The following is a 26,816-nucleotide window of genomic DNA, read 5'->3' as shown; positions in this document are numbered from 1 at the left end:
CTTTGGGCAAATCTGCCTCCTTATATTTCGATGTGTGATGGTCCACACGATTTGGATGAGAAAAGGAGGGATCAAACTTTATAAAGACAACCCAGCCTTGTGAGAAACAGGATTAACGCCAGTGATGGGGGTGATCAAAGAGAAACCCTACTCTCCCCTCCCCCTCATAGTACTCATTCCATTAAAGGGTGAATCCACAGAGTTCGGCATTCCTCGGGGGGGGAGAAGTGCCAGAAGCTTGCAAGGCACGTAAGTGACTATAATTCTGAGATGGAAACTTACACTTAATTTGCTACCACTGAGGTGAGGGTTTCTTGCCATAGATGTTATGTGGGTCTGTTTCTAAGCAGAATCAATATATTACCCCCAGTTAATAAAGAAACATGGATTTAGCAGATTTAGGGTTAATATTAACTAAATTTAAATAACCTTAAAATAAATCTCTTTCTTATTATGGCTCTTGACAGATTATACATTTCAGGCATCAATTAGGCAAAGCTTTAGCCTAATTCCACTGTACATATTCTAATTTTGTGTGTCTTTCTAATCGAGCCTCTCCTTCTGACTTCCCAAACTTACCTCTTTCTCTGTGTCACAAGCCTGATCCTCACATTTAAGTCACAGAGAACTGGGGCATTTCATGGAATGTTGCAGCCAAAAGCTTTTTGCCCTCGTGGGCTTGTAAAATGCTTTTTTTTTCTTAGTCCCAGACATCTTCATGTCTGCAGTCCTCAGTGGCTGCACATCTTCAGAGGGGTCCCCATTCTCATGCACCGAAGGGCAAAGAGCCCTTGGTGAGTGATTAAGGCAGTGCTGATGCAATGCAAACAGCATTTTCCACTCTTAGAAGAGCAGAGCCAACCAAATCTCAGCAAAGGACATTTTGACAAAGCCTGGATTCCTTTGATTTTTTTTTCCCCCTGTAGTGAAGGGAGGCAAGATTTAGGGAAGAGAGGGGAGTAAATGAGCTCCCCTTAAGGCAGGTGTTCCCAAACTGCTATGCCCTCTCTACTTAGCCCTTCAGCCCCTCAACGGAAAGTCAGCAGAAGCCATTAAAATCCAAATATCGCTTCCAGGAGACAGAAATTGAAGGCTTTTTTCCACTGGAGAAGTTGCCCTGCTTGCAAAGGGCGCTTCACGGGTCTTGTTAAATTGCCTGCATGACCATTACACCTTATCTCTTAATCTGCTCCGTCGGAGGAAAAATTTAGAGCAAAGCCTGCCCAAGTGGGGGCAGTGAGGCACCCGGAAAATCAGCTCGACTTCTTAAAAATGTCCAGAAGCCTTGCAGTGAGGCCTGTCGGGGAATCTAGACTTCTTTTCAACTTTGTTGCCCCATTGAGTCTAGGCTTATAAGGAGGGTGGGGGTGGGTCATTGGAGCAGCAGAGGGGACGCCCTTCTGGGCGCCCCTCCTATTGTTCTGCATGCTGGGGGTCTCACACATGCATTTTTTTTTTTTCCTATCTCCATTGAGAGTTCCCCCAGCCCCAGGGTTGGGAACAGAGAAACCAATTTAGCCTTCTAAATGGATGAAAAGCATCCTCACTGCCAAGGTTGTAAAGTTATTATTACAGATGGCAAGTGCAGGACAATTTAAAATATTGTAATTATAAACTTGTAGGGAGGCCTTGTTCTTCATTAATGTAAGATATGAAATCGCCTCCGAGGAACAAGGACAATTACATAGTTGAGAATGTGTCGGTGATTTACACTGCCGCTGTGTAAATGTAAGGGTGGTTCTCCAGCCTACCTTCTTCTCTCTCACAAAATGAAAAGCACACCAGTGCAAGTTGTCCTTTGATAGATTTTTAATATGATTTTAAAGAGTTTTGTTTGGTCTCATTCTTATTCAATGAGATTAATTTAAAGCACTTATCCCCTGGGTTTAAGTCAATCCATGTAGGATTTGGGCAGGGTTTGTTGCACTGGGGGGTTTTGTTTGCAGGAGGCTGTGAGAGACTCCTTTCTCACTTCATTAACCCTGAGTTGGGGACAGTCTCCCCCTCAACCCCCACCACAGCCAGAGTTGGGGATTTACCGGCCCCCATTCACATGCAAAAGAACTTGAAAGCCGAGGGAGCTCCTAGACTTAATCAGCTGCCGTGCATTTTGCAAAATTAGAATAATACCCTCACCACCCCAAGAAAGAAAAACGAGGTGTGAGAGTGTTGGGGGCCGGGGAGGAAACAGTAGCAGGGTCCAGGGTGGGGGGAGTTAAGAGTTTAAACATAAGCCCACCTCTCCTTCACCAGGCAGCCCTCTTCCAGAGCAACCCTGCCGCAAAACGGGGGTGGGGGGCTTCAGCTTGCTGAGCCCCCAAACTTCCCAGCCCTGGGCGTGTCCTGGGAGTTCGAGCTGCAGGTGGTGTGTGGGAGGGGAGCACCTGAGACCACCCCCCCGGAGAGGGACAGCCTCCGGAGGTGACCTTGGCTCTCCGTGAACGGGAGCCTGGAGTCTGGCTGGAAACTTAAACCCCTCCCCTGAGACCCTGGGGCCGCAGGCTGGGGCTCCGGGGCAGACGCTGCGGTTTGGCTCCCCTCTGGGTCTCATCCCCAGCGTCCTCCGTGGGTGAGGGGGGAATGAGAAGATGCGGGAGTCGGGGTTACCCTGCGAGGCGTCAGGTTCCCAGCGAAGGTTCTTCGGGTCTTACCCGGCGCGGGGAGCTGGGAGCCGCGCCGGCGCCCGCGAGCGGCCGGAGCCGAGCGCGGCCGGGGCGCGGGGCCCGGGGGCCGGCGGGGGGAGTCGCCTCGGAGCCCATCTGTCGGCCCCCGCGCCCGACGGGCCGGTCACCAGCTGCCGGCGTCCTTGTTGCGGCCAGATGAGCCGGCTCAGCGAGGGCACCGGAGCCCGGCCCGCAGCCGAGCGAGCCCGCGTGCTGACCCCCACCCTGGCCCCCGGGACCGGCTGCGAGCAGCGAGGAACCAGATGGAGAGGCGGGGGAGGTGGGGGAGCAGCGTGCTCGCCTCACTATAAAGATAGGAAGACTGAGGCCGGGGAGGGAGACCCCCGCCCACCACCACAGCACCAAGGAAGAGCGCGAGACAAGGATTTCCTTACTGAGGGTGGAAAGAATCCGAGCCCCAGGTGGGGAAAATGAATCTTGAGGAGTAGTAGGGAAGAAGGGCCGAGCGGGGACAGGCGCCTGGTCATTTGTAAGAAGTTTATTTCCACATTTAAAAAAGAACCCGAGGGGCCTGGCTGCCCCTGGACGCAGGCTGGAGGTGAGGGCTGGGGGTCGGGGTAGGTGGGCAAGTCCCCTGGCCCCTTCCTGCACCGCCTGGGAGGGGGTGGGCACAGGCCACAAACTCACTGATTCACGGACACAGTCACGGGCTCATGGGTCACGAATAAATAACTTCATATACACTTTGCACACGGTATGTACAGCTCGGCCGCCGGCCCTGGCGCGGGGGGAGAGGCTGCGGGGAGGCTCCATATTCCCCTTCGCCTCTACACGTCGGGGGTGCGCAGAGAGGACTCGGTGTACAGCTGGAGCGTGGAGGGGGAGGGGGAGGGTGCAGCATGGGGGTCGCCCCACCTGCTCCCGGGAGGGGCGAGGGGCCGTGCCTGGGGCGGAGAGCTGGGGGATGGATGCACATCCGGCGGTGGAAGTGGCTCGCTGATGGAGTGGCGGGGAGAGAAAGGGTGCCCAGGAGGGTGAGGGAGATTCAGTCCGGGGGTCCGGGCCTCAAAAGACTTGGCATTTGGCCCTTCTGGGGACACTAGGCTGTACGCCAGGGAGGGCCGGACAGGGGCCCCCGGGAAGGGGCGTTGAAACCCCGCGCCCTCCCGGAGGCAGGCGGCAGGGGCCAGCGCGGAGCGCCGGGTGCGCCTCGAGGCGGCGCTTCACCGAGGCTGCGCGGCGCGCGGGAGGACGCCGGCCAGCGGGGGCAGCGGCGGGGGCGGCTCGCTGGCGCCCTGGAGTCCGTGGATGAGGATGCGGGGCACCAGAGGTCTCTGCAGGGCAGGCGGCGGCGCGCTGGGCCCGCGGTACAGATACAGTGCGGCGCCGGGATCCAGGTTGGAAACGAGACTCTGCGGGTAGAAATAAGGCGACGGGAACATCCGCTGGAGCGCTGAGTAATTGCCTGCCTCCGCCAGCAGCTCCAACCCGACGGCAGTCTGTCGCTTCCATTTAGTCCTAGGGACCGGAAAGAAAGGTGTAAGGCGGGGTCAGAACTGTGGCACCCTGACACCCCTGCCTCTCAGGAGTGCTTGTCCCGGAGCCCCTGCAGGGAGTCCAAGAGGGATCACACGAATTCGTTCATAAATAACGTTCTCGCAGTTACAGGCATCGACTCCTTTAATCTTCCACCAGCCTCCCATGGCAGTTATCCCCACTTTACAGATAAGAAAATTGAGGCACGGGCCAGTTTTCAAGATGGCCTAGAAAGAGGATACGCACATTCTAAGCCAGGCTGTTTTATCCCTAAGTTGGGAATCTAACCTTGCCATACCCTGCTCAAGGGATCGCAGTCAGGGCCCTTGGAGTGGAGTGTTGGAGTTCCCCTGTGCATCTGTCCCCTAGGGAGGCCCTCGGAAGGCAAGACTGCCCTGGAGAGGACGGCGGGGCCCCGGGGGCCGGTCTGCTCTCCGTGGAAGGGGGCGCGGTTGGTCCAGCCGCACCGCCGGAGGCGGAGGCCAGCACCGCTGCGGTACCCCATTTGGCGGCGCTTCTTTGGAAGCACGCGGGCTGGAGACTGCGACTGGAGAGGATGCTGGGGAGGATCCGTGCGCACCTCTCCACCAAGCGCCCGCACCCCCTGCACTCTGCGCACAGGTCGGAGGCTTGTGGGGAGCCCTGCGTTCCGTCTGGTCCGGAAGCCAGGAAGCCACAAAGGGAATGTAGGCCGGGGTTTGCGGAAGACCGGAAACTGGTTGCCAGGGCTGCTGTGGCTGGACTCGTGGGTGCCCCTGGCCAGCGAGGCGGTCCCACTGAGTCCGACTCAGCCACACCAACCCCGTTTCCCTCTGTGAATTATTCATCATCATCATAATTGTGTAATTACTGTAACGGGCCTTAATTATTGATGCCTGGAGCAGTAATCGGTATTTATTATTAATGGGGCAACGTGTTCTGAGGCTTGTTTATGGAAAGCACCATTCTGGCCTCCTCCACTAAGAGTGTGTGGGTGACTGTGGGTGTGTTTGTATTACTTCGTGAGTTGTGCAGATGGATGTGAGTGTGTGACTGTGGGCTGAGTGTGTATTTTGTATGTGTTTATCATCATCCTGTGAATGTGTTGGGGAGGGAGGTTAGGAAATACCAGTTTCAAGACTTAGTGCCCAGCACCAATTTCCCATTCAATCAGTCACACAGTCCCCAAGGAGCTAGGGCTGGGCCCCTTCCCTCCTCAGGTTTCAGGTACTAGAAAGGGTGGGGAGGCCAGAAGAATCCTGGGAGAGCTTAGAGCCACCCCGTATGCCCCCAAGCAGCTGCCTGGGCTGTCTGGGCTGGTGGTAGGACCTGGCTGGGGTGAGGCAGGCCTTGGACCTCCAGTGGCCCACGTGTCTGTGCGTCTGTCCTGGGCACTGGAGACCAAATCTTGCCCTGTGTCTCTCCCTCACTGTGGACTTTGGGGGAGGCCTTCTCTCCCTGAGGCCTGTTTCCCCGCTTCCCCCCTTTTATAGAATGGGGAAAGCTCAGGAGCCCTCCCTTAGTGAGTCAGGCCACGTCCTGATGGGTCCTGTCCTGGGGCAGGGAGGAGAGGGGAGGGGGCCGTTTCTGCCCTCTGCCGCGCAGCGGGGCCTCACCTGCGGTTCTGGTACCAGGTCTTGACCTGCGTGTCGGTGAGGTTGAGCGAGGCTGCGAGCTCCATACGGTCCTGCACACTCAGGTATTTCTGCCGCTCAAAGCTGCGCTCCAGCTGTGCCAGCTGATGGTCGGTGAAGGCTGTTCGTGCCTTGCGTGGCTTTTTCAGGCGCACCGGGGGACTGTCCCTTGAGCTAGAGATCTCACGGTCACCCTCCTCCTTCACTGGGGAGACACAGCCGTGCATCAGGGCCTGGCTTCGCCAGCCGCTGGCCAGTGGCGTTCTCGTAAGTGCGGCTCCCCACGGCAGCGGTGGCCCCACCGCACTCAAGCCCATGGGGACAAGGCAAGGCCGCTCAGAGCCGGAACCTCTGGGCCCCCAGACCGAGGAGGACAGACACCTCCGGGGAGAAGTAACCCAAAGCCGAGAGAACTCAATCCGCTTTCTCTCAGCCCGGCTCCTCCAATGTGCTGGTGCTCCCTGGAGGGATTAGCGGATTGACTGGGCAGACCTGCCAGGGGAGGGGAAGAGAGGGGACCCAGGGGCTCCAGCCAGGTGGGCTGCGAGGGTGTGTGCTCAGGGGTTTGGGACTGTGCTGCACATTTGTGCCCCGATTCTCTGGCTACATCTGGACGAGGAAGGGAGGAAGCTGAGGGCCAGAGTCTGGGGAGAAAAACCCGCATGGAAAGACAATCCTGTTTACGCTGGAGCGAAACGTGGTCCCGAAGAACAAATAATTGCACCCACATCCTGCCTGGCCCCTAGGTGGATGTGAATCTATAGTGATAGTTCCCTAATTCTTAAACTACAATCAGCATGCTGTGCAGAAGGCGAGTCACTGGGGGCCCAGATCTGGGAACTCAAAGCGCTTGGAAAAATAAGCAAGGAGTGTTCCCGGCAAATGCACACACCACAGAGGTCAGCGTTTCCATCAACGTGGTGCCCACTGTGGCTGCCATGCATTTCCGAACCTCGCTTGGGATACCCCAGCAAGGTCTCCGCTCCTGAGTCCCAAGGAGAGGACCGGACAAGGCGGTTTCTTTTTTCCCCAACACTTTCCTTTGGGGTTGACTGCACCAAAAACGTACACTTGATCGAACAAACTCAATGCTCTCCCTCTTTCTCCCCCTGAAGTGATATAACCAGAGACCACCTTGTAAAATTGGCAGCTGGGGGCTGGGGCTTCCCCCCTCTTTTTCTCTATTTTCCTTTATGGTGAGTTTCATTGAGCGTGGCGTTTGCAGTGACAGGGTTCAGCTGAATGTTAGTTGATTTCTCTCTGTAGGAAACAATAATCCGGTTAATTGAGCCACTAGGGAGCAAGACTTTTCAACCGGAAAGGCAGCAGTTCGAGGCTGGGAGGGCACCGGGCACCGAGTGCACCGAGGCGGGTGAGCTGGGTGAGCCGGGAGAGTGCTCGCTGGTGAGAAACTGGGGCCAACACTTTCCTCCCGCCTCCACCAGGCCAGCGCATCCAGGTCCTCCCTGCCCTCCTGGGCTCGGGCCACATTGGAGCACGGGAGACAGGGATATGCTGGGACGGGGCAGGGGGTGGGGGGCGCTTGAGTTCTGTCTATGCAGATAGGCAGATAGAGTTTAAACAACTTCCAGGAAGCAATTACTCAAACTGCAGGCTTGGTGTTGTGGAAACCTTACTTTCTGACCGAATTCCCCGGACTATTTCCGAAGTAGTGGGGAGTGGGTCAGGGTTGAGTTTGTGGTGTTGGGAGGAAAGGGCTGCCTCCTGGGGCTTTTCTCTACTCTGTCTCCTGCGCAAGCTGGAGCCTTCGGTTACACACTCAGTGCTGCTCAGGCTTAACCCAGATCTCAGTGCCTCAGAGTTCCAGGCCCACCGACCTTGCAGAGCACCAGTTTCATTTCTCCAAAGATAGCGGCTCTAGCAGGCGAGGCTGCATGGCACACCGCCTTACTTCAAAGCCCGGTTTCCACTTCCTTAAATGTTATGCTGTGAGGTCTTTGATTCCAGAAACCCAGGATGGGACTGACCTTCTTTCCATGAGCTCCTTGGGGGAAATGACTCTTAGCTTGTTAGGTGCATAGGGGCTTAGATGCCCACCCCAATGTGTCTGTCTCTAGGCAAGGTTTCCTACCTCGGGCCTTGAAAAAGTCGCTTCCACCTTTGAGAAATGCTGCAGGTAGTCCCACTTCCTCTTCACCCTGGGCTTTGTTGGTGCAAAGGCAGCGGCGGTGCCTCGGGGTGGGGGAGACCTTCCACCCTCCTCGGCCCCAAACCTATTTAAGTGCTATGTTGTCAGCCGGCCTACCTCACCTCCCCGATCAGATATCGTCAGGGACAAGAGAAGAAAACTGATATTCCAGTTACTGTAAACGAAAGCTCTCCTCAAAATCCTGCCTACCGGCAAAAAAATAAAAGGAGACAAGAGCCCCGGTCTTTCACTGCCGCCGGCACCAGACGTTAGCACGCAGGGCTGGGGAGTCTCGCTGCTTACTCCAGCCATAGACCCGGGGTGTTGTTGAGAATTGCACATAATAAAACGTGATGTTGTGAATGTATATTTACATTGCCTCCCTTGTTCCCCTCCCCCAACCCTTCACACAGACACACCTGTCTTTCTCCCGGGCAAGTTTTCCGTGCCTCTCCAAATAGCCCCAGGGGGAGGAGCAAGGGTCGCTGGGCCACATGCCTCTGGACCTCCCTTCTGGCTGCTCCAGCCGGACCTGCCGCTTTCTAGGCACGACTGGCCCAGCGAGACTGATTCAGGCTCCGCCGTGGTGTGGGGAAGCGGAGGAAAGTGAGATGTGGAGTGGGCCCCAAGTGGATTTCAGTTTGAGGTCAGGGTGTTGTCCACAATCGAATTCTTGCTTAGGAGGAGTGTTAAATGAGCCTTCCTAAATTTTTGTGAAGACTTGTGCAATGCAAATATGGGCCAGGAGGTGCAGAGCCCCCAAGACAATAAAGAAGTTGCCTTTATAGGGAAGTTTTATCTTATCACCAGTGTGCTGGGAATTCACTATAAGGCTGAAAGAACACTGAACAGCCTCTGCCAGTCCCTGGTTTTCTGCTGGTTGGGGACACAGGACTCTCTCCCTTGAAGTCCCGATGCTCCTTCCCTTCCTGTCTCTGACTTTTTCCTAAGAAAGAACTTGGGGCCTCTGGCCTGACCAAAGAGCTTAAGTCAAGGCAATGGCTGGGGGTGAGAAACAAAATTAGAGAACTCTTTCCTTCACCCTTCTTTTTTTCCCTTTCTTCCTTCTTCTCTCCGTCCTTCCCCCTTTCATCTTAATCCCAATTTCAGCTCCCTGGTTAAGATGGGATGAAAAGGGAACAACAACTACTAATGAACAGATTCACGGAGGTGGAAAGGCAGGGAAAGGGGAAGCAACCCCAGTATAGAGCTGGGTGCTGGGGAATCGCTGGTACTGCACACACAGCCCGAAGTTGATTGCTTAATGCATGTAAAGTCAAATCCAGTGAGAACAGTTGAGTAGGTACAGGGGCCTCCCCTCTCCACTAGACCTCTGAACCTGTTCCTGGCCAGCCACCCACCTGGCTGCTGTTTCTACTTTGAAGTGAGCATTTCTTTTGCGTGATTCCCAGGGCCCAGATCACACCCGAGCCCAGCGGGAGGGAAAGCTCAATTCCTCTCCCTGTCTGGAAATTCAAATTAAAGGGTGGAAAATTCTGACTGTTCTCAGGGCTCCAGCTGAAATTTCCTGCTAGGTTTTCACTCTTATAAAGGGGTGTTCAAGCAGAACCCTTTGGGTCTTCCCTTGCTTCTGTAGGGTCTTTTCCCAGAGAGCCACTGGCCTGATAGGAACTTGTTCCTGCCCACCGGCAGGCTGGATGATCCCAATCGAAGTTTGGAAAGTTTGCTTTGTGTATTTTAGGAAATCTCTCTTAGGGCTCACAGTATCCCGCTCCTCACTCTCTCCACTGGACTCTTTGTTAGCCCAAAAGCATAACCACCGGGGCCGGCTGAATGGCTCAGGCAAGACCAACGGCTCAGCCTGGGCCCTGGGGGGAGCTTGGAGTGAACATGTATATGTCTTCATGTCTGTGCCCTCCAGTTTTAATACCAGTGTTCAGAAACATAGCATTCCCCCCAAGTTTTCACCTCCCGTTTTCTTACCTTTATACTCAGAGTCCGATGAGGCGTTGCTGCCACTTTTGTCCAGCTTGTCTCTAAAGTCCTCCCCGGCCTTGGCCGCAAGACGGCCCCCAGGCTCGGGAGCGGCTGGCTGCCCGCTGCTAGAGTAGGGTGCACAGGCCGCGAGTGGTTTGCAGTCGGCAAGGATGTCCCTGATCAGAAAGGAGGAGGTCACGGTACGAGACTGGGCTGGGGCTGAGAGCTGCCCAGGCTGCAGGTGGGAGTCCAAACCTGGGCCTGATGCCCCGCCAGGCCGCGGGGCACCCGTCTCCAAACAGTCTCTTCCTGGCGAGGCTGGTGAAGAGCAGTCGCTGCTGCTCTCCGAGCGCGGACTCAGCTCCAGGGGTGAGCGGCAGTCCCCGAGCAAGGGGTCCCCCTTGGGAAGGGCGGGGCTGCCCGCTCGGTGGGAGAGAATGGAGTCGATCCCAAAGCCATTGGAGCCTTCCATAGCCAAGCTGCGACCTGTCCTCCCCAAAAGCTCCCCACCCACCCCCAACCCCAGCCGCCGCTGCCCCTGCCCCTAGCTGCGGGCTGGCATGGGGAAGGCGGGCAGGGAGCCTGCGGGCACCTTGGATGGAGTTCAGCCTTGGGGGAGCCCAGGAAGCTCTGGGCCAACCTCCTCTGCGCATTAGATCCAAAAGGGCTCAGCGCGTCTTCTGCAGCATCGCGCCGAGCCTCCGAGCCGAGGGGGGGTGGTGGGAGTGTCAGGGAGAAACGGGAGGGAGGGTGCGCCAAGTTGGGGAGAGCAAAGGGGGAGACGGACGATCTGAGCTCCCCTTTGGCACAGAAGAGATGCGAGAATGTTGGAATCTAAATAAAGAAGGGCCTTTTAAAAATCCAAACCACACGCTTCCTCCAGGCGAGCGGTTGCCGAGGGCAGTGGGGTCAGCACAGCTGATAGCAGCGGGCCCAAACCGCGCTACCAGCCGGGGGAACGGAGCGCACCTGGCGGCGTCAGCACCGCGGAGAGCGGCGGTGGCGGCCCTCGGCGCATGACGCTCCACCTGGCCCAGGAGGTCCTCTTTCCGCGCTCCCACGGCTCCGGGGGCCCGTCAGCACCGTGGACAGCGCCTCCTGGCTCCGAGGTTGCAGCTCTCAGCCCGTCCTCCGCGCGAGCCTTCGCTTCCCCCCCTTTCTTTAAAAAATGAACTTGTGTCACTTTTACTTTGGGGCTGGGTTTTTTTTTTTTGTTTCTTTTTTTTTTTCTCGTTGTGTTGTGTTTTTTTTTTTTGAGGGGACTCGCCCACGTGTCCCCGGAGTGATGAAGCTGATTGGCTCTGACCGATTTTGGGGGTGATGTCACGGCTCCGCAAGCCACTGCCCGATTCCTTTCAGTTTGATTAAAAGAGACACTGAATTAATTACAGCACAGACCCAACTGTTTACCAGCGATTTCCACACGGTTTGCTTTCATTAGACTGGTGATGAGGCTCCTAATGAGGGTGATTAACCGAGGGGGGTACAGACTGGCGGGGAGGGGTCCGGAGCCCGGCTGCCGCTGCCGTTGGGTTGGGATGTGAGGTTTTTAAAGTTTTCCCCTACACTTTCCCACAGTTATTCAAATTATTCGTCCGCTGGGCTGTCATAGATCCCTTTTCTTTCCCCTCCCCACCTCCCCCGCCCCACCCAGTCGTGGTTTTTTTTTTTTTTTTTTTTTGCCTTCCTCCAGCAACAGAAAGGGACTAAACCCAGCAGAAAAAATGTGTGTGTGCAGAGGAGATTTTAATTTGTTACATTTTTTCAGGCATTTTCTTTGGGTTCTAGATGTTTTTCGTGTAGGAAAATTTGCAGCCCTCTCTTCTGACCTCTTTGGACCCTGCGGGCCTGGCAGAGGTGGGAAAGCCTGGTGTCTGCACCTAGAAGGAGCCAGAACCAAGGCTTCACTATGGGGCGAGGGTGGAGAATCTGGGAGGATCGTGTCTAGGACGTTAGGGGGACCCCGAGAAAGCCGTGTGGCCCGACCGAGGCAGCGCAACAGACCCCAACGCAGCTGACAGCCTCTCCTGTGGCGCGGATCCCGGGAGTCGGGTGTTTTTTGTACCTCTGAACAGAAACGCGCAAGAGCTTCCGAGTGCGAGTATAGACTTCTGCAAACGGCTTCTCATTTCGCGCGGAGCCGGAACTCGCTTGAGGATTTATTTTCAAAGCAGCGCTGGATACATGGTCTTTTCATTGTGAATAACTCGCCCCTCACCCCAACTCCCTGACTCAGCTCCAGTGCTCTAGCTCCGCACGTTTCAGGGCTCGGTCTCCGGTGCCGGGGCCCAGGGAGGCGGGCAGATCTGAAGTGCGTTGGGGGCCTGGATCCATTCCGCCTGGACGCCAGGGATCGCGATCCGGGTCTGCGGTCAAAGGGCGGAGGGAGCCGAGCCCGCACACTTGCATCCGCATCCCGAGGGCCCAAGACGTTCTTTGCTCGCCCTGCGCCGGGAGCCTCGGCCTTCCCAGGCGGCCCGCGCGCTCCTGGCCCCCTCCCCATGGGCCCCCAGAAAACTACCCGGGGCCTGATGGGGTTCAGCGTCTGAGACCGCAGCAGATTAGTGAGGCACCCGAATACCCCCAAACCCGAGCCGCGGCCCAGGGAAGCCCGGCAACCCGGTTGGAGCAGAAACTTTCTTCTCCCTCTGACGAGGCCGGCGGTGGCCTCTCGCCCGGCTCCCCGCGCTCTCCCCCCTGCGCCCGCCGGCAGATTGGAAGCGGCCCTGCCGCCGGCCGGACTGGGGGCGAGGACGGGCGGCTCCCCGGGGACGGCGAGCCGGCTCGGCTGCAAGCTGTCGGGTCGGGGAGGCGGGAGGGCGGGCGCCGAGGGGCCAAGAGCCGACAGGCCCCTGCCCCAGCCCGGCGGCCGCTGCAGTGGGCGCCTCCCGTGGCGGGGCGAGCTGGCCGGTCGTTCATTTTCATTTGGTAGATGAGGAGCAGGAGCATAAATCACGAGGAGCCTGCGCTGCCTGGCTCTTCCTGGCCAGCCCTCAACTGGCCTGCTCTGGGCGCCTCTGGAGACCCCGCTCCCCTCTCCATTCTCCCGCTTCACCCCTGCGCCCGGCCTGCGCCTGCATCTCTGGAAGACCTCATCTCCTCCTGACCCCAAGGTCCCAGTGTGGGTCAACGGGACCAGTCGTCCTGGTTTTGTTAGCGATCGTAACGCCCCAGAGCCAGGATCCGCGGACTCCGCGAAGCAGCAAGCAAGTCCCGTCCCGCGCTGCCCGCGGGCGGGCCGAGCCGCCCCGCCCCTGCCCAGGGCGGACCTGCATCCGGCGGCGCAAGGACTTTTAATGGCCTCGGGGTCTTAGGCTGGAGTTTGTTTTGGATCCTGCGCCCCGCAAAAGTGATGCCTCCGGTGGTGCTGGGCACTCTCGGGTATCAGAGCTGAAGCGTAAAGCCGGTGGGGAGTAGGGGCGAGGGAGCCAGCCTCTTAGGTGGAAAAGAGCAGCAAGGACGCCAGCTTCCTGCAGCCCTAGCCCGCGTCCCCGGCCTGCTCGGAGCCCCAGAATCTTTAACAGGTTGTTAGTATACTGTCATTAGTACTGAATTACCACAGGCTGTTGTGATATAAAGCATTCTGTGCCATTTATTCCATTTGGAATTTCCTCTGGGATTCAGCCCTCTCTCACTAACATCGTTTTATTCCTATTCGAGGGCTTCCACCTCCACTGCTGTGTCTCCTCCTTTCTCTTTTCTCCATCACCCCGGGGGGTTCTTTCATCCCAGCCTGTCCACAGTCTGAGAGATACGTGTGTACCCACCTGGGCTCTTGTTTAACTAGGAAGAAGCCCAGGAATTGGCATATTACTAAGCATCCAGGGGATCCTGAGTGGGTGACCCACTTCTTCCTTTGAGAAAGGAGCCTGGTTGGTCCTGGAGGGGCAGAAGGTCCAGCAAAGCTGGGCGTGAACCATGACAGGTTACTAAACTTCTGAGAGCTCCGCTGACACAGCAGGAGGCAGGCCTCTTCCCCCCTGTCCCCCTGGGCTCCACCCCCTACTTCAGCTGCCTTGGGCCCTCCCCTGGGAGGGCAGAGGCTTGGAGAACTCAGGGGTGAGAAAGGGAGTGAGAGAAGGTCATGTCCAGAACCAGGCTCCCAACTACTCAGTCTTCACCAGGGGCCCAGAACGGCCACACCAGCACCCAGACCCCTGTCCGGGCTCCCTTTTCAGGACTCCAACACCTCCCCAGCCTCTCACTTCCTCTAGGATCCTTTAGCTTCAGATTCCAGCCCCTGCCCATTCAGTCCTTTGAACTTGCTTTCTTTTAAACCATCAGTCTCTGGATGGACCCAGAGCCCCAGAAGGGCCCTAACCAAGCACTCACAGAACGACCCCAACAGAGAAGGAGAAGGAGCCACTGCTCTTTTCCAGGGAAGGTGGGCAGCTGCACGAACTAGCCTGCAGAAGGCCTGGGCTCTGGCCTTGTTCCTGCTCTGGACAGCTCATCTCTCTTGCCTAGACCTCAGCTTTCCCTTTGCTACAAAGACATTAACACCAGAGGTTTATAGTGAGATGCAAGGGTGGGAAGAAGCCCATGGCTGACCTATAGAACCCATGTCCTTCTGCTCCACCTAGGGCACTTGGCTTGGGTTTGGCTTTGGGTCAGGAACAGGCCTGGGCCTCTGGCTGAGCTGTGGTTCTTACCAGCTTCCTCCCCACCCCAGCCCCACCTCCCTTTCCACTGAATGCCACTCAACCACCTCTCCCTGAGTGTGGAAAAGGCCTTGTTATGCTCACCAGGTAAGCACATGGGGAGATGTGCTCAAAGCTTTTTTTTTTTTTTTTAAATTAATTTTTTGGAGGAGAAGGTAATTAGGTTTGTTTGTTTATTCATTTTAATGGAGGTACTGGGGATTGAACCCAGGACCTTGTGCCTGCTAATCACACACTCTACCACTAAGCTATACCCTCTCCTCTCAAAGCTTTTTGAGAATGGTCTTGAGGTCTTCTGGGTAGCTGGGGCCAGGGGCAGTATAACACAGAGGGAGTGACATGGTTGAGGTTACAGAATCCAGAATCAACCAGACTTGAAGTAGAACCCTGGCTCTAGGATCCAGGGCTGGAGCCAAGGTGAGGCAAGGGAGATGAATCATGCAATGTCTTTCTGGAAACTGTTGCTAGTTTGTCCATCAGGGATTTTAAAATTTTGATTGAAAAATATTGCATGAAAAGATGATTTGTCTTGGTTACTGAGTTTGGGGTAAAGTCAAACCGGTTTGTACCCATGGCCAGGGCCTTACCTGTCTCACCATTACCCCAGCCCTGCTCTGTGACCTTGAGCAGACACTTCTGGGCTGCGCATTTTTCCAGCTGTAAGGTGCGGAAGATACTGCCCACTGCAGCGGTCATAGTGAGGGCTCTGCCCTTGGCTCAGGAGAAGAGCAATTACTGCACGTCACAGCAGGGCCACTGAGACTAGCAGGCAGAGCTTTTCCTGTGGCAGGTTAGGGCCCCTGCTGGGGAAGTCAGCCCCTTACCCCGCCCTTTGCCCTGGGCCTTCCTGCCAAAACCAGCTTTTAATATGGAGGGGACAAGGGATTTGAATGACATGGGCCAGGCCTAGGGTGCTAATAATCTCTCTGCTCTGTAAATAAATGGGTTGGACAAGGATTTGGACAATTTGTGGGCTTCAGGGTCAGTGCTGTTCTCAATCATTTTTGCTGGTTTAGTTCAAAATCCCATGGGGCTCCAGAAATCAGAAAGAGTGGATTATTTCTTCTCTTCTGCCCTCCCTCCCTCCATTCTCCCTGCCTCTCTTCTCTCTTCCTCTTTCCCTCTCTCGTTCCCTTCTAGATGCTGGCAATGTCATGGGGACTATGACAGGGGATGGACCCGCCCTCACAGATTTCACAGAGCTCAGTGGCACCCATCGACCTAATTTCCCCTTCACAGACTATTTCCTGTTTGTGGATTCAAGTTTATCATTTGGCTACATTCAGTTCTAGGAACCTGTATAAAAAGCCAACCTACTTTTTTTTTTTATTCCTTCTAATGATGATTTCAAGCATCAAAGGGTTGCCCAAGTAAAAAGAAATACAGCAGAAAGACAGTTTTGGTCCATCAGGATAAATGCAAAAGAAGGTGCTTGATTGGAAACACATACCTGTGTGGCTGCCAGGCCCACCTTGGCACCTGAGCTGCTGGACTGCTTGCTGTCACCCACGTGTGCTCTCCCTGGACCCTAAATCTGTGGTTCGAAACCCATTGGGGAGCTTGGATGAGTGAACCAAAAAGACACGTGATCTCTAACTGGGTCCAGGGAACTCTTGGGACTGGATTTGGATTTGTGGCTATGAGCAGTGCTTTCTCTTCAGGCTTCTAGAAGCCCCCTGCCAGGCAGATAGCAGACACTGAGTGCCGTTGGCTCATTTCTACCTTCCCTGATAAAAATCCTGCACAACCTCAGACTCCAGAACTCCCTCTTCTTTCTTCTGGCTGAGAAAATTGTTCATTATCTGGGTATATCAGAGTAGGGGGGTGGGTGGCAGCAATGAGAGAACCAGTGAGGTTTGGACTCTCATTTAAAAATCTGGAAATAGACTGAAGTCAGTAGGGGTTCAGCATGAAAAGAAAGCTGGATGGACCTAGCCAAGAGGTCTGCTCCAGCCCTACTTTGGCTGCTAAGTGAATGCAGCCCTCTGTCTTCTCTGGCAGGACCGGATGTGTCCTCAAGCCCCTCCCAGCTTTGTGAGTCCTGGCGCAACACCCCAGGCCCATGCTTGCTCCCTGCCTCCTGCCAAGTGCACATCCACACGGGCACTGCCTTCCTCTCACCTCCGAGGGGACTTCTAAGAATTTCAAGCTGGCAGGGTGAGGGTCCAGACTGGCTGCCTCCCTGTGGCTTGTGAGGATAGTACACATGGGCCTCTTTGTTTGGTTAAATCTCTGATGAAGGTTTTGCCAAGAAACCCAAACAGGAGGTAGAATGCTCCCAATGCCAACCAGCAGGGAAATAAGCAAAAACAGGGGCTCAAGGCCATATCTCAGGTGACAGCCATGCTCACTCATGTGGCATTTATTGGCACGTGATTATGACAACTTGGGATGGGAAGCTGAGCTCTGTTTCTGCCCATCTTTAACTGAGAAGCAGTTTTGGAGGGCAGGCTCTGGAACACGTAGTGGAGGGGTCACTGGCCTGGCCTGGCTTATTGAGTGGACTCAGGCCATCTCTTTTCCATCTGTGAGGTGGGGAGAATGGTGATGGAGGGGGCAGTCAGCAGATGATCCCCAAGACCCCTGCAGGCTGGAACCTTCTGGGACTCTACCCTGGATCACGAAGGATAGTCAGGGACTCCAGCTGTGCCGGGAGGCCCTCCTGCCCCTGCCCTGGCCAGAGTCAGCATGAGTGAGGACAGGTGTTTGGCTGATGCGAAAGGACACCCGAGAAGGCAGAATCGGCTGGAATCAGACCTGGGGCTTTGTGCAGGCACAAATAATTAATGCGGAGGGAAGGACCAAGCTCGGGGAGGGAAGGAGACAGAGAGGGAAGGGCCAGGCACCTTCTTGGGCCTCCTACTCTGACTCGCCAGAGGGTGGCGCTGTAGGACAAGGAGCTGAGGGACTCTGCAGCAAGCCGCTCAAGCCTGGCCCCGGAGCACCAGGAGAGGCTGGGGGACTCCAGGAGAGGATGGAGGGTGTGCTCCCAGGGCATCTGTCACAGCCTCCGCTGGTCCCACAGCACATGGCCTGCCCACTGCAGAGGCAGGAAGTAATTGGACAGACAAAAGCGATTTCCTGTAGCGTCTTCTGGCCAGGTCCATACTGTCCCCCTTGGCCCGGTCCTTGGAAAAGCAGGCCTGGTGGGGCCACTGACCGGTGGGCATCTTGCTCGTCGCTACTGAAGAGTCTCCAGCTTTTTGGTGGATAGAGCATCATTCTGGGTCCTTCAGGAAATTCTGTGTCCTGATGTGTACCCTCATTTCCATAGGGGATTTCAGAGCAAAAGAGTGGGTTCAATTCACAATATCTTACCTTACATATAATAATAAAATGCCTTCTCTCTGTATATAATGTACTATCTTCTTGATGCATCTGGATGCAAAGGCTTTTGTTCCTTTGAACATCCTGCCCTTGCCCCTCAGTCATTCACAGAGCTCTGGTTGTCCCTTTTCCATGTGCTTTATTAATAAGAAGAAAAGAATAATTCCCATGTATCTATTGCTTAAAAGTGCCGGATTCTGTGCTAATCACGTTAAACACATTCTTCAATGTAGTCATGATTTCACTTAGCTCGAGGAAACATCCTGCAGCGTGTCAGAGTCCAGTCTCACAGGTGAGGCACAGAGACGTTAGGACACTTACTTGGGGTCACACATGGTGGAGCTGGGCTTCGTGCCCTTGACCACATGGAATGGTGACCAGCTCAGTGGCCAGGACCCTGGGGCTTGACCTGCTTCCTCAGCAGGGTCGGGGCTCCCGGGGGTTAGAAGGCTGCGGGGTGGCTGCAGCAAAGTTGACTGGAGGTGCTGGTTTCCCTCTGGTTTGTGGGGTGGGAGGGGGACTTCAGGTCCTTAGAGTGGGGTGGGGCCCATCAAGGCCCCTGCTGAGCCGGATTCCTGAGGGAGTTTGTTAGTGTGTGTGGTATTTTGGCGGAATTAGCTTCCAGTGAGCTGCAACGTGTACACACGGTGGGGGTGGGAAGGCAGCTCAGGTTGCTCACCCAGACCTGTGATCAGCAGACCGCGTCTCCCTGCCCAGGCTGCTGGCTGATCCCTGTCAGGCCCTTGGCCTGTAGGGGCAGGAGCCAAGCAGATGTTCACGCAGTGGGCCATTCTGCAGCCCCTCACATCTGGGCCCTGGGATCTTAGGCCCCTGATCCTGGGCCCCTTCCCTTCTAGAGGAGAAGACACGCAGTCCATGAGGACCCGGTGCTTTGCAGAGAATAAAACAGGTTGGTGTGGCTTTAACTGGTGGCTAATTCACGGAAGGCCTTTGGAGTAGGAGACTTGACTTTTGAGCTAAGATCTGGATGACAAGAAGGGGCGGGCAGGTGACAGTCTGGGGCCCAGGTGTTCCAGGCAGAGGGAGAAGCAAAACCAAAGCCTAAGGCAGGGTGGGGCTGACGCCTCTGGGCAGTGAGAGGAGGGTGCAGAGCAGGGAGAGGGAGGGCCCTTGGCTGCCTTAGCGGGATGGGGGTGGGGGTGGGGGCTGTGGGCCCAGTGAGGAGTGTGGATTTTATCCCAAGAGCAGTGGAAGCTTCTGGAGTGCTAACAAGCTGCTCTGTGGGTAGCTGGAGAATATAGGTTCCTGTCTCACGCAGGCAAGAATTCAAGAGTGAGTCATAAAGTGAAAGTAGATTTATTCAGGGAGATACTCCATAGACAGCGTGCAGGCCATCTCAGAAGACAAGAGAGGCGGCCCCAGGGTTTGGAGTTGTTAGCTTTTACGGGCTGGGTAATTTCCTAGGCTAACGAGTGGGCGGATTATTCCAACTATTTGGGGGAAGGGGTGGGGGTTTCCAGAAATTGAGCCCGCCCACTTTTTGGCTGCCTATGCTCAGCCTGGGAGCTGTCATGGCACCTGTGGGTGAGCCATGCAGCAGCTAGTGTGTTACGGTGAGCCCATGGTGAGGGTCAAGCTCTATCAGAAGCCAAGTCTTCCACCATCTTGGGCCAAGTTGGTTCTAACCAGTTAACCTATCCTCAGTTGCTGTGTAATTCTTTTAATGGTTGTGCCCCGTCCCCTTCCCTCCTGTCTCATGTGGAGAACGGATTTTGGGGGTGCAGCAGGGAGATGGTTAAGGAATCTGCTGCCATTCTCCAGGGGTGATGGGGACTCAGGGAGATGGGATGAATCAGGTGTTTTGTAAGGAAGGTTGCAGGCTTGTTGATGGGTTGGATGTGAGCTTGAAGGAAGCAGAGTTGTTGAGGTTTTTGAAGACATGAAGTCTTCAGCATCTGTGTGGTCTCACGTATGAGATGGGAAAAATGGACAGAGAAGCCAGTTTGGTGGGAAAAATCCAGAGTTCTGTCCTGGCTGTGTTGGTTTGACTTGAACACCAGACACTTAAGTGGAGACATTCAGGGAGCAGTTGGATAAATGAGCCTGGAGTTCCGGGGAGGGCTCTGGGTTGAAGCACAACAATTGGGACCCTCAGACTAGAAATGGAATCAAGAACCCGAGAAGTTGCCTGACTTCGTACAGGTGCAGTTGAGGTGTTTTGGAGAAAGCCATCTACCCTGAAGCGCGTGAGGTTGGTTCTCCCACCGGTTATAGGTTTACTGGTTTCCGAATAAAGGGCACAAGAGGAGAATGACAAACAGCAGTTTTAATTGGAAATAGATTGGTATCTAATTTGTGGGGAGAAGCCCAAGGACCTGCAGGAATACTGAGGTGCGAATTGCTGCAGCTCGTGCACCTTCAGCCGCCCACTCTCCCAGCAGGTTCTCTCTTTCCAGAGCGGGGAAGGGGGACCTTCCGAGGTCGGTGCTGGTGGAGAAGCCCGTCTGGGCGCAGCACTGAGGAGGTGGGGGCCGGCCCTGAGCAAGGAGCCTTGGCTCTTCCTGCCGTCAAGGGTCCCAGAGAGATAGTACTGCCTTGGAGAGACACTGGGCATCCCAGAAAGAGCAGTTAAAACTCATGTTTGGAATAGAAAGTGAAGACTTTCAAAGGATGTTACTGTCACACTTTCTGCAGGAAATGCCCAGGTTGTTCTTAGCACTGGAGGGCAGAGCCTTGGAATCAAACTGTAGCCTGGAGTCTAAAATCTGCCTTAGGATTTGGGCTTATCTTATCAGGTGAGGGCTTGAGAAGGGGGTGGGCGGCCTGGCCAAGGAGGGGAGTCCTGAAGAGGAGAGTCATCAGGGAGATAAGTGTTGGCTAACTCAATGGGGGAGGAACTCTTACCAAAAACCATTAACCTAAGACCTGAATCTGAGGTTCTTGCCCAAGCAGAACCTGCATAAGGATGGGAGAGTGTCTCGCGTCAGTTGGGGCAGGGAAGGTGAGTCCTTCAGAGGATTTTCTACCGGGTCAAGGAGGCTTTAGGGGTGGCTGTAGTTGCCCATCCGCAGGGTCCCCTGGCGCACGGCATGTTCTTCCCGGTGGGCTTTGAATGCTCTCTGGCGATCGGCCTCAGTGGGGAAGGTATCGAGATGGGGGCCCACCTGTGGACAGAAGGAGAACCGGTCAGTGGACATGAGTTCTCGGGGGCTCGGCCCCGGGGTCCCCCTTCTCTCCCTGGCCCACCCCCTTCTCCCATCCTAGAGTAATAATAAAAAGTGCTGTGAGAAGGAGAGAAGTGTCGGGGAGGGGTGTGGGTGTCCTGGCGCTGCAGGGTGAAGTCAGGGGTGACACGCCATGTGACAGATGCGGAGAGAGCAGGGCTGCCTGGTTTCCCCCTTCCATTCGGCTCACTGCTGGGAACGTGTGCATCAGGAACATCACCTGGCTGTGAGTGAGGTCCCCTGGCAGTGGGACCCGACAGCCAGCATCATCCTTCATATGCGGATGCTCCACCATTAAAAACCCCAGACAAGCTAACCTCACCAAGGGGGCGCCTCCTGGAGCAGCTGCTACAGGTCGATCTGACTCCCCCACCTCTGGGTGGCAGCTGCCCCCGGGGACTCACCAGCACCAGAGCTGGGGCCAGATCCCGGGAGTGGGAGCCTCTGCAGGTAACGTTTTGTACAATCAGTGTTTCAGCCAGCCCTTCCTTCTCAGGAAATGCCGTTGTTGGAAAGCGTTTCTGTCTCCTGGGTCTCTCACACCACCTCCAAAGGCCAGAAAAATCCCCCTAAAATGGCATTTCTCTTTTAGGATAACCTAAGGGAGGCATGGGGTAGGAAGAGTTTGGGCTTGCTTATGTCTGCATTCATTCATTCTTTCATTCAGGCCACACGTGGTAACCGAGTGCACTCTGCCAGGCACCACGGTGAACAAGACAGACTCCCTCTCTGCCAGAGTGGGAGCAGGCGGTGATGAAATTACGCAGCTATTTCACTAGAATTTGTGGAGTGGAGGGTGGAGGGCTGCAGTGAGCACAAATGATGGGCCCCACCCTCCCCAGAGTCAGCAGCCTCTCTGGGGAAGACGTGAAGGGGAGACGGGGAGACTTGTAGGCTGAGCAAGGATTTCCCAGGCGAAGGGGGCTGCGTGGGCTGGCCCTGGGCACCCCCCCCCCGATGGCGCACAAGGGGACGCGGTGGCCAAGGTGGGGGGATCAGCAGGAACCCTGAAGTCTCTGTCTTGTCTTCAGGGTAAAGCAGGACCCATGCAGAGGACCGCCCCAGGCTCTGGCCAAGAAACAGGCGAGGGTTGGTCCCCTTGGGGGTGGGGGTTAGCTAAGCCCACAGAGCCTTCTGGGGATGAAAGGAGAGAGAAAAGAAAAAACCCGGAGAGGATGCGGTACTGAAAGGAAGTAGAAGGCAGGTCAGGAGGAACTGGTAGAGACCGCCTCTGTGCTCAGTGCCCCGTGCTCTGGCCCCCACCCGGGAGCGCAGAGGCCTGGGGACCCCCACTTGGGGGAAGTCATGACCCTTAAGCAGAGCTCAAGTCCCAGCAGTGGTTTCCCGACAGCAGAGAACAGGATGATGTCTCTGCTGAGGCTGGGCACGGAGCTGCCATGACCTCCTGCTTCCCTGGGGCTGGCATCTGCTGTCTTGCTCCAGACACCGTCAGGCCCCCCAGTCCAAGGTCTGGCACCATTTAGGGTCAGTGAGACCCATACTGTGGGCTGCCTGACCTCAGGTCCAGGGAGCTGTGCTCGCCGTCAGGGGAGACCAGGCACGTCTGGGCGCAGGAGGGCTCAGTGGAAGCCAACTTGACTGTGTTCATTTTCCAGGTGGGGAAGCTGAGGCCCGAAGCAGCGTTTAGTCCAGGGTTGGCCTCACAGGGAATTAGTGGCAGAGATACTCTGTTTTAGCCCCCACCCATCACCCCCACCCCCAGCCAGCCGCTGGGCACTAAGTTCTGGATTCCTTCTAGAATGTTCTGCCACAGCTGCCACTCATGCTGTGTATGGGGTGCTCCCTGCACCTTACTCATGAGGTAGAAAGGGGGTAGGGGGTGTGCAAAGTCTTATTAGAAACCCATAAAAAAATCAATCAGTGGTGATCGACTGAGTTTGTTATTCTAGGACATGAAACCACGTCCTACATCCCCCAGGGGATGTGGACCCTTTGAAGACTCTGCAGAAAGCCATGACCTCCAGGAAAATAAATGCCCACAAGTCCTATCCTACAAACAGGGCAGGCCCTCCATGGACCCTCACGGCAGCATTCCTGGGACCCATCCAGCTCTGGCCTCAGATTATGAGTTTCTTGGATGTGCATCAGGATCATCTGGGGTCCTTGTAACCCAGGCAGGTCCTGAGCTCAATCCCAAAGCTACGAGTGCACCCAGGCAGGGCCCTGACCACAGTCACCGAAGGCCCACCCAGACCTAGGGCTCAGTGCTTGGTGTCAACTCGTCTTGATCAATCCCATCATGATCATGTTCTCAGCTCAATCTCCAGTTTCAGAAAAATTGCCAAGTGGCCTCACAAAAGTTATTGAGAAGAGAGAAGGCCCAGTACATCGTGCGGGATGAAGTAGCCAATAAACAAAAGGCTTCCAAGGTGTGTCTTGTATCCCCTCTGGCAAGGGACAGGGATTTTTTTCCTGACCCCGTGCTTCCCAGGAGGCAGGTAGAGACACTCAGTAAGACTGGTGGGTAGGGTCTCTGGGGGCCTCCTGGTCGCCCCCAGCCGATTTGGATGTCCAGCTGACTGGGACTCGAGGTCTCCATGGTCTTCTGTAGCATTCGGAGTGGCAACAGTTCTGTCCCTGGGAGCCAGTCACCAATTGTTCTTAAGAGGGAAGCACAGCTCTGAAGTCCATGTCTGTGCAACTCAACACATGCCTCCCTGGCCCTTGTACAAGGCTGAATGGTAACCTCCCACCCGAAAAGATATACCCATATCTGAACCCCAGAACCCGTGAATGTGACCTTATTTGTAAAAAGGGGTTTGTAGATGTAGTTACGGATCTTGAGAATATCCCGAATATTCAGGTGGGCTCTAAATCCAGTGACAAGCATCCTTGTGAGAGACAGAAGACACACAGAGAAGAAAGCCACGTGAAGACGGAGCTGTAGATTGGGGTGGCACAGCCAGAACTCAGGGAGGCCAGGAGCCACCAGTAGCTGGACAAGGCAAGAAAGTCTCCTCCCCCAGGCCCTTCAGCGGCAGTGCAGCCCTGCAGCCACCTTGGCTTTGGAGTTCTGATTTCCAGCACGGTTGGAGAATTGATTTCTACTGTTTAAACCACTAAGAGTGTGGTAATTTGTTACGGCAGCCTCGGGAAATGAATAGAAGCCTCAAGCCGGTCCCTAGGTGGTTCAGCTTGCAGGAACGGTGGGAGGGGCCGGCGGTGGGTGGGGCCGGCGGTGGGTGGTGCCAGTGGCAGGAGGCTCAGAACTCACTCTCATCTCAAGAGTAGGTGGCAGGATCTAGGCCTTAGGGGCTGCTCAGCTTGGAGGTAATCAGGTTAAAACCAGCACAGAAACAAAAGAGGACGCTAGGAGAAATTTTCTTTTTTGCAATCTCCTTTTACTGAGAAACTTTGTCGAGGAAGAAATAGTCATTCCTCCATCCATCTAAAAAGTATTTATTAAGCACCCATGTGCCAGGGCTGGTGACGCACCACACCCTTTGTACTTCGGCATCCCCAGTTCCATTCCCCTGGTTTTCCAAAGGGGTGTTTGGGGCATTGGAGGCTCACCGGAGTGACTGACCAATAATTATGTGAATTCACTGTGTGACGTTCGGACACCTCCTACGTTCTCAGCAGCACCGCGCTGAAGTGGGGAGGCAGAAGGCACGTGTGTTGTATGTGGTCTCTGATGTGGATGAATTTCCACTCCAGCTGGACTCTCGTGGAGTTAAGTCATCCACGACAGGGCAGCTTAAGCGATGACAGAGCCATGTAAGGTGGGGTCTGCACCCGCCTCGTTCTCTGAGGACCCCCAGTGCCTGGCACGGGGCCTGGCATTCAGGACATGTTTAAACAAAGTTGGAAGGGTGAACAAAATGAGTGACTGAGTGAGGGAGTGAAGGAAGTGGGCAGAATTCACCTGGCCTCAGGTGGTCAGGGAAGGCTTCTCAGGCCAGGGGGGACTTGAATGTGGCCTGGAAGGGTTGAGATGAGGGAGGCAGAAGGGAGGTACAGCAGGGGAAGTGGTGTCAGCAGAAGCAGAAGCAGGCACCGCGTGCTTCTAGAGGTGAAAATCAGAGATGCTTAGTGGCTGGGGCTGGTGAACTTTCCCAAGAGCTAACTCAGGCAAAAGCTTACCCCCGACCACCACCCTTATGGGACTGTTGTTTAGAAAGTGGAGGGAAATTGGGCCTATTCTGTACCCAAGAAATCCCCAAATCCCCAGGCAGAACACGGGAGCCCACAGAGAGGGGCGTTCTGGCTCTCAAAACGCCAGGAAGCAGGTGCCCCTCTGCAGAGTCTGTCCTGGAGGCCCAGGACCGTTACAGTAACAGACCTGTCGTTTGCCAGAACATCCAGATGTTGTCTCCTTTTTACAGATGGGGAAACGGGAACTCAAAAAGGTTAGGTCACTTGCCCGAGGTCTCACAGACACCAGAGCCATGCGACTCCAGCCCCAGCTCTTCATCCGTCAACTCCACTCTCTTAATACATGCTCAGGAAATGAGTCGAGTGAAAGTCACTGCTGGGAGCAGCGTGGCCCTCATCCTGCACGCATGCACGCTCTCTCCTCCCCAAAATAGCAGCTCAGCCAGAGATGAGGGTCCTAATTACAAGTCAGGCCTCAAGTGCGTGTGGTCACGACCCTACGGACCCCCGGAGTCAGAGGATGAATAGCTGTGGAGCAATGAATTCCTTCCGAGATGCTTCTAAATTAAGCCATCTGCAGTCTATCTCTGCCTGGAGCTAAGAAATTGTAACAGCTTTGGCAGGAGACAGCTCTGCTGAATGGAGCTGAGTTGCTCTCAGGTCAATGCAGGTAAATAAGAGGCAGGGAGCAGGGTGGGCTGGCGAAAGCACCAGTCCTATTTGAATGGGGAGCATCTAAATACATTGTCCAAATAAGGACCGGGCGCTGGACTGCGCTGCGTACCCTGGGGATACACTGGTGAGTAAGGCACACCCACACGGACCCTGTAAGATGCGCTGGAGGTGGTCGCTAAGCACGCATACATGTAACTGCTTCATGGCAATTTAATAGGACTGTGGTCTGGGGAATTCAACTCCATCTGAGGGGCAGGAAAGTCTCTCTAGAGAGGATGAGGGAGCAGCTCTCCAGGGGAAGAGGAAGACTAAGATGCTGCAGATGGTAAGGACCAGCCCAAACCCTGAGATGGGAGATTGTGGACAAACTGGAGGAAATGAAAGCCAATCAGCGTATCTGGGAGAGAGACGAGGCAGTGGAGGTGAGCAACCGTCAGACCTTAAAAGAGATTTGTATTCAGCACTGTTCCTGGGGATCGTACTCCCCTCCCTGGATAATACCCTTTGCCTCTCTGCAAACAGACTAGAACAAAAGGGTCCCAGAAACCTGGGGCTGGAAGAGACCTTGGAGATCACTGCATCCAGCTCTCCCGCGATACAGATGGAAAACCCGAGGCCCAGAGGTGGGAAGCGAGCCTCCCAAGGTCTCCGTGGTCCTGGGCAGAGCTGACACCAGCAGCTACTCCATCACCTTTTCCTGAGGTCCACGCCCTGCCCACTGTGGTCCCCATCTCGCCCCATGGGATCTAGATTCCTGGGTTCCCTTGCTCAATTCATTTGTAAGCATCTGCACTTTCCTGAACTACTTGTGGGAACCAACTTTTCATTTGATTGATAACCTTAATTGTGCCTTTGACATTTCATTAATTTTGCACTTGACTTCACAGTTTCCTTCTTTGAAGTTACTCTGTTGTTCTTTTTTCTAGCATCCAGAGTTGTCTGATGAGCTATAATTACCTTTTAATCTTTCTCTTTTTTTCCTAATATTAACA

The 26,816-nt window shown here is 55.1% G+C and overlaps 1 protein-coding gene across 1 annotated transcript; it reads right to left on the bottom strand.

Moving 5' to 3' along the window:
- Positions 1 to 3,847: 3,847 nt before the first annotated feature.
- BARHL1 (BarH like homeobox 1) lies at positions 3,848 to 10,332 on the bottom strand. The gene is made up of 3 exons (XM_032477364.1): positions 9,867 to 10,332; positions 5,756 to 5,978; positions 3,848 to 4,142 (listed from the first exon to the last, which is right to left on the bottom strand). The coding sequence occupies exons 1-3, from the start codon at positions 10,330 to 10,332 to the stop codon at positions 3,848 to 3,850; spliced, it is 984 nt and encodes a 327-aa protein (XP_032333255.1).
- Positions 10,333 to 26,816: the final 16,484 nt, after the last annotated feature.

This window comes from Camelus ferus, chromosome 4 (assembly GCF_009834535.1).
Source record: "Camelus ferus isolate YT-003-E chromosome 4, BCGSAC_Cfer_1.0, whole genome shotgun sequence".
NCBI lineage: Eukaryota > Metazoa > Chordata > Mammalia > Artiodactyla > Camelidae > Camelus > Camelus ferus.
The sequence above is the reverse complement of the archived record's forward strand: the minus strand, read 5'-3'. Positions and strand labels throughout refer to the sequence as shown.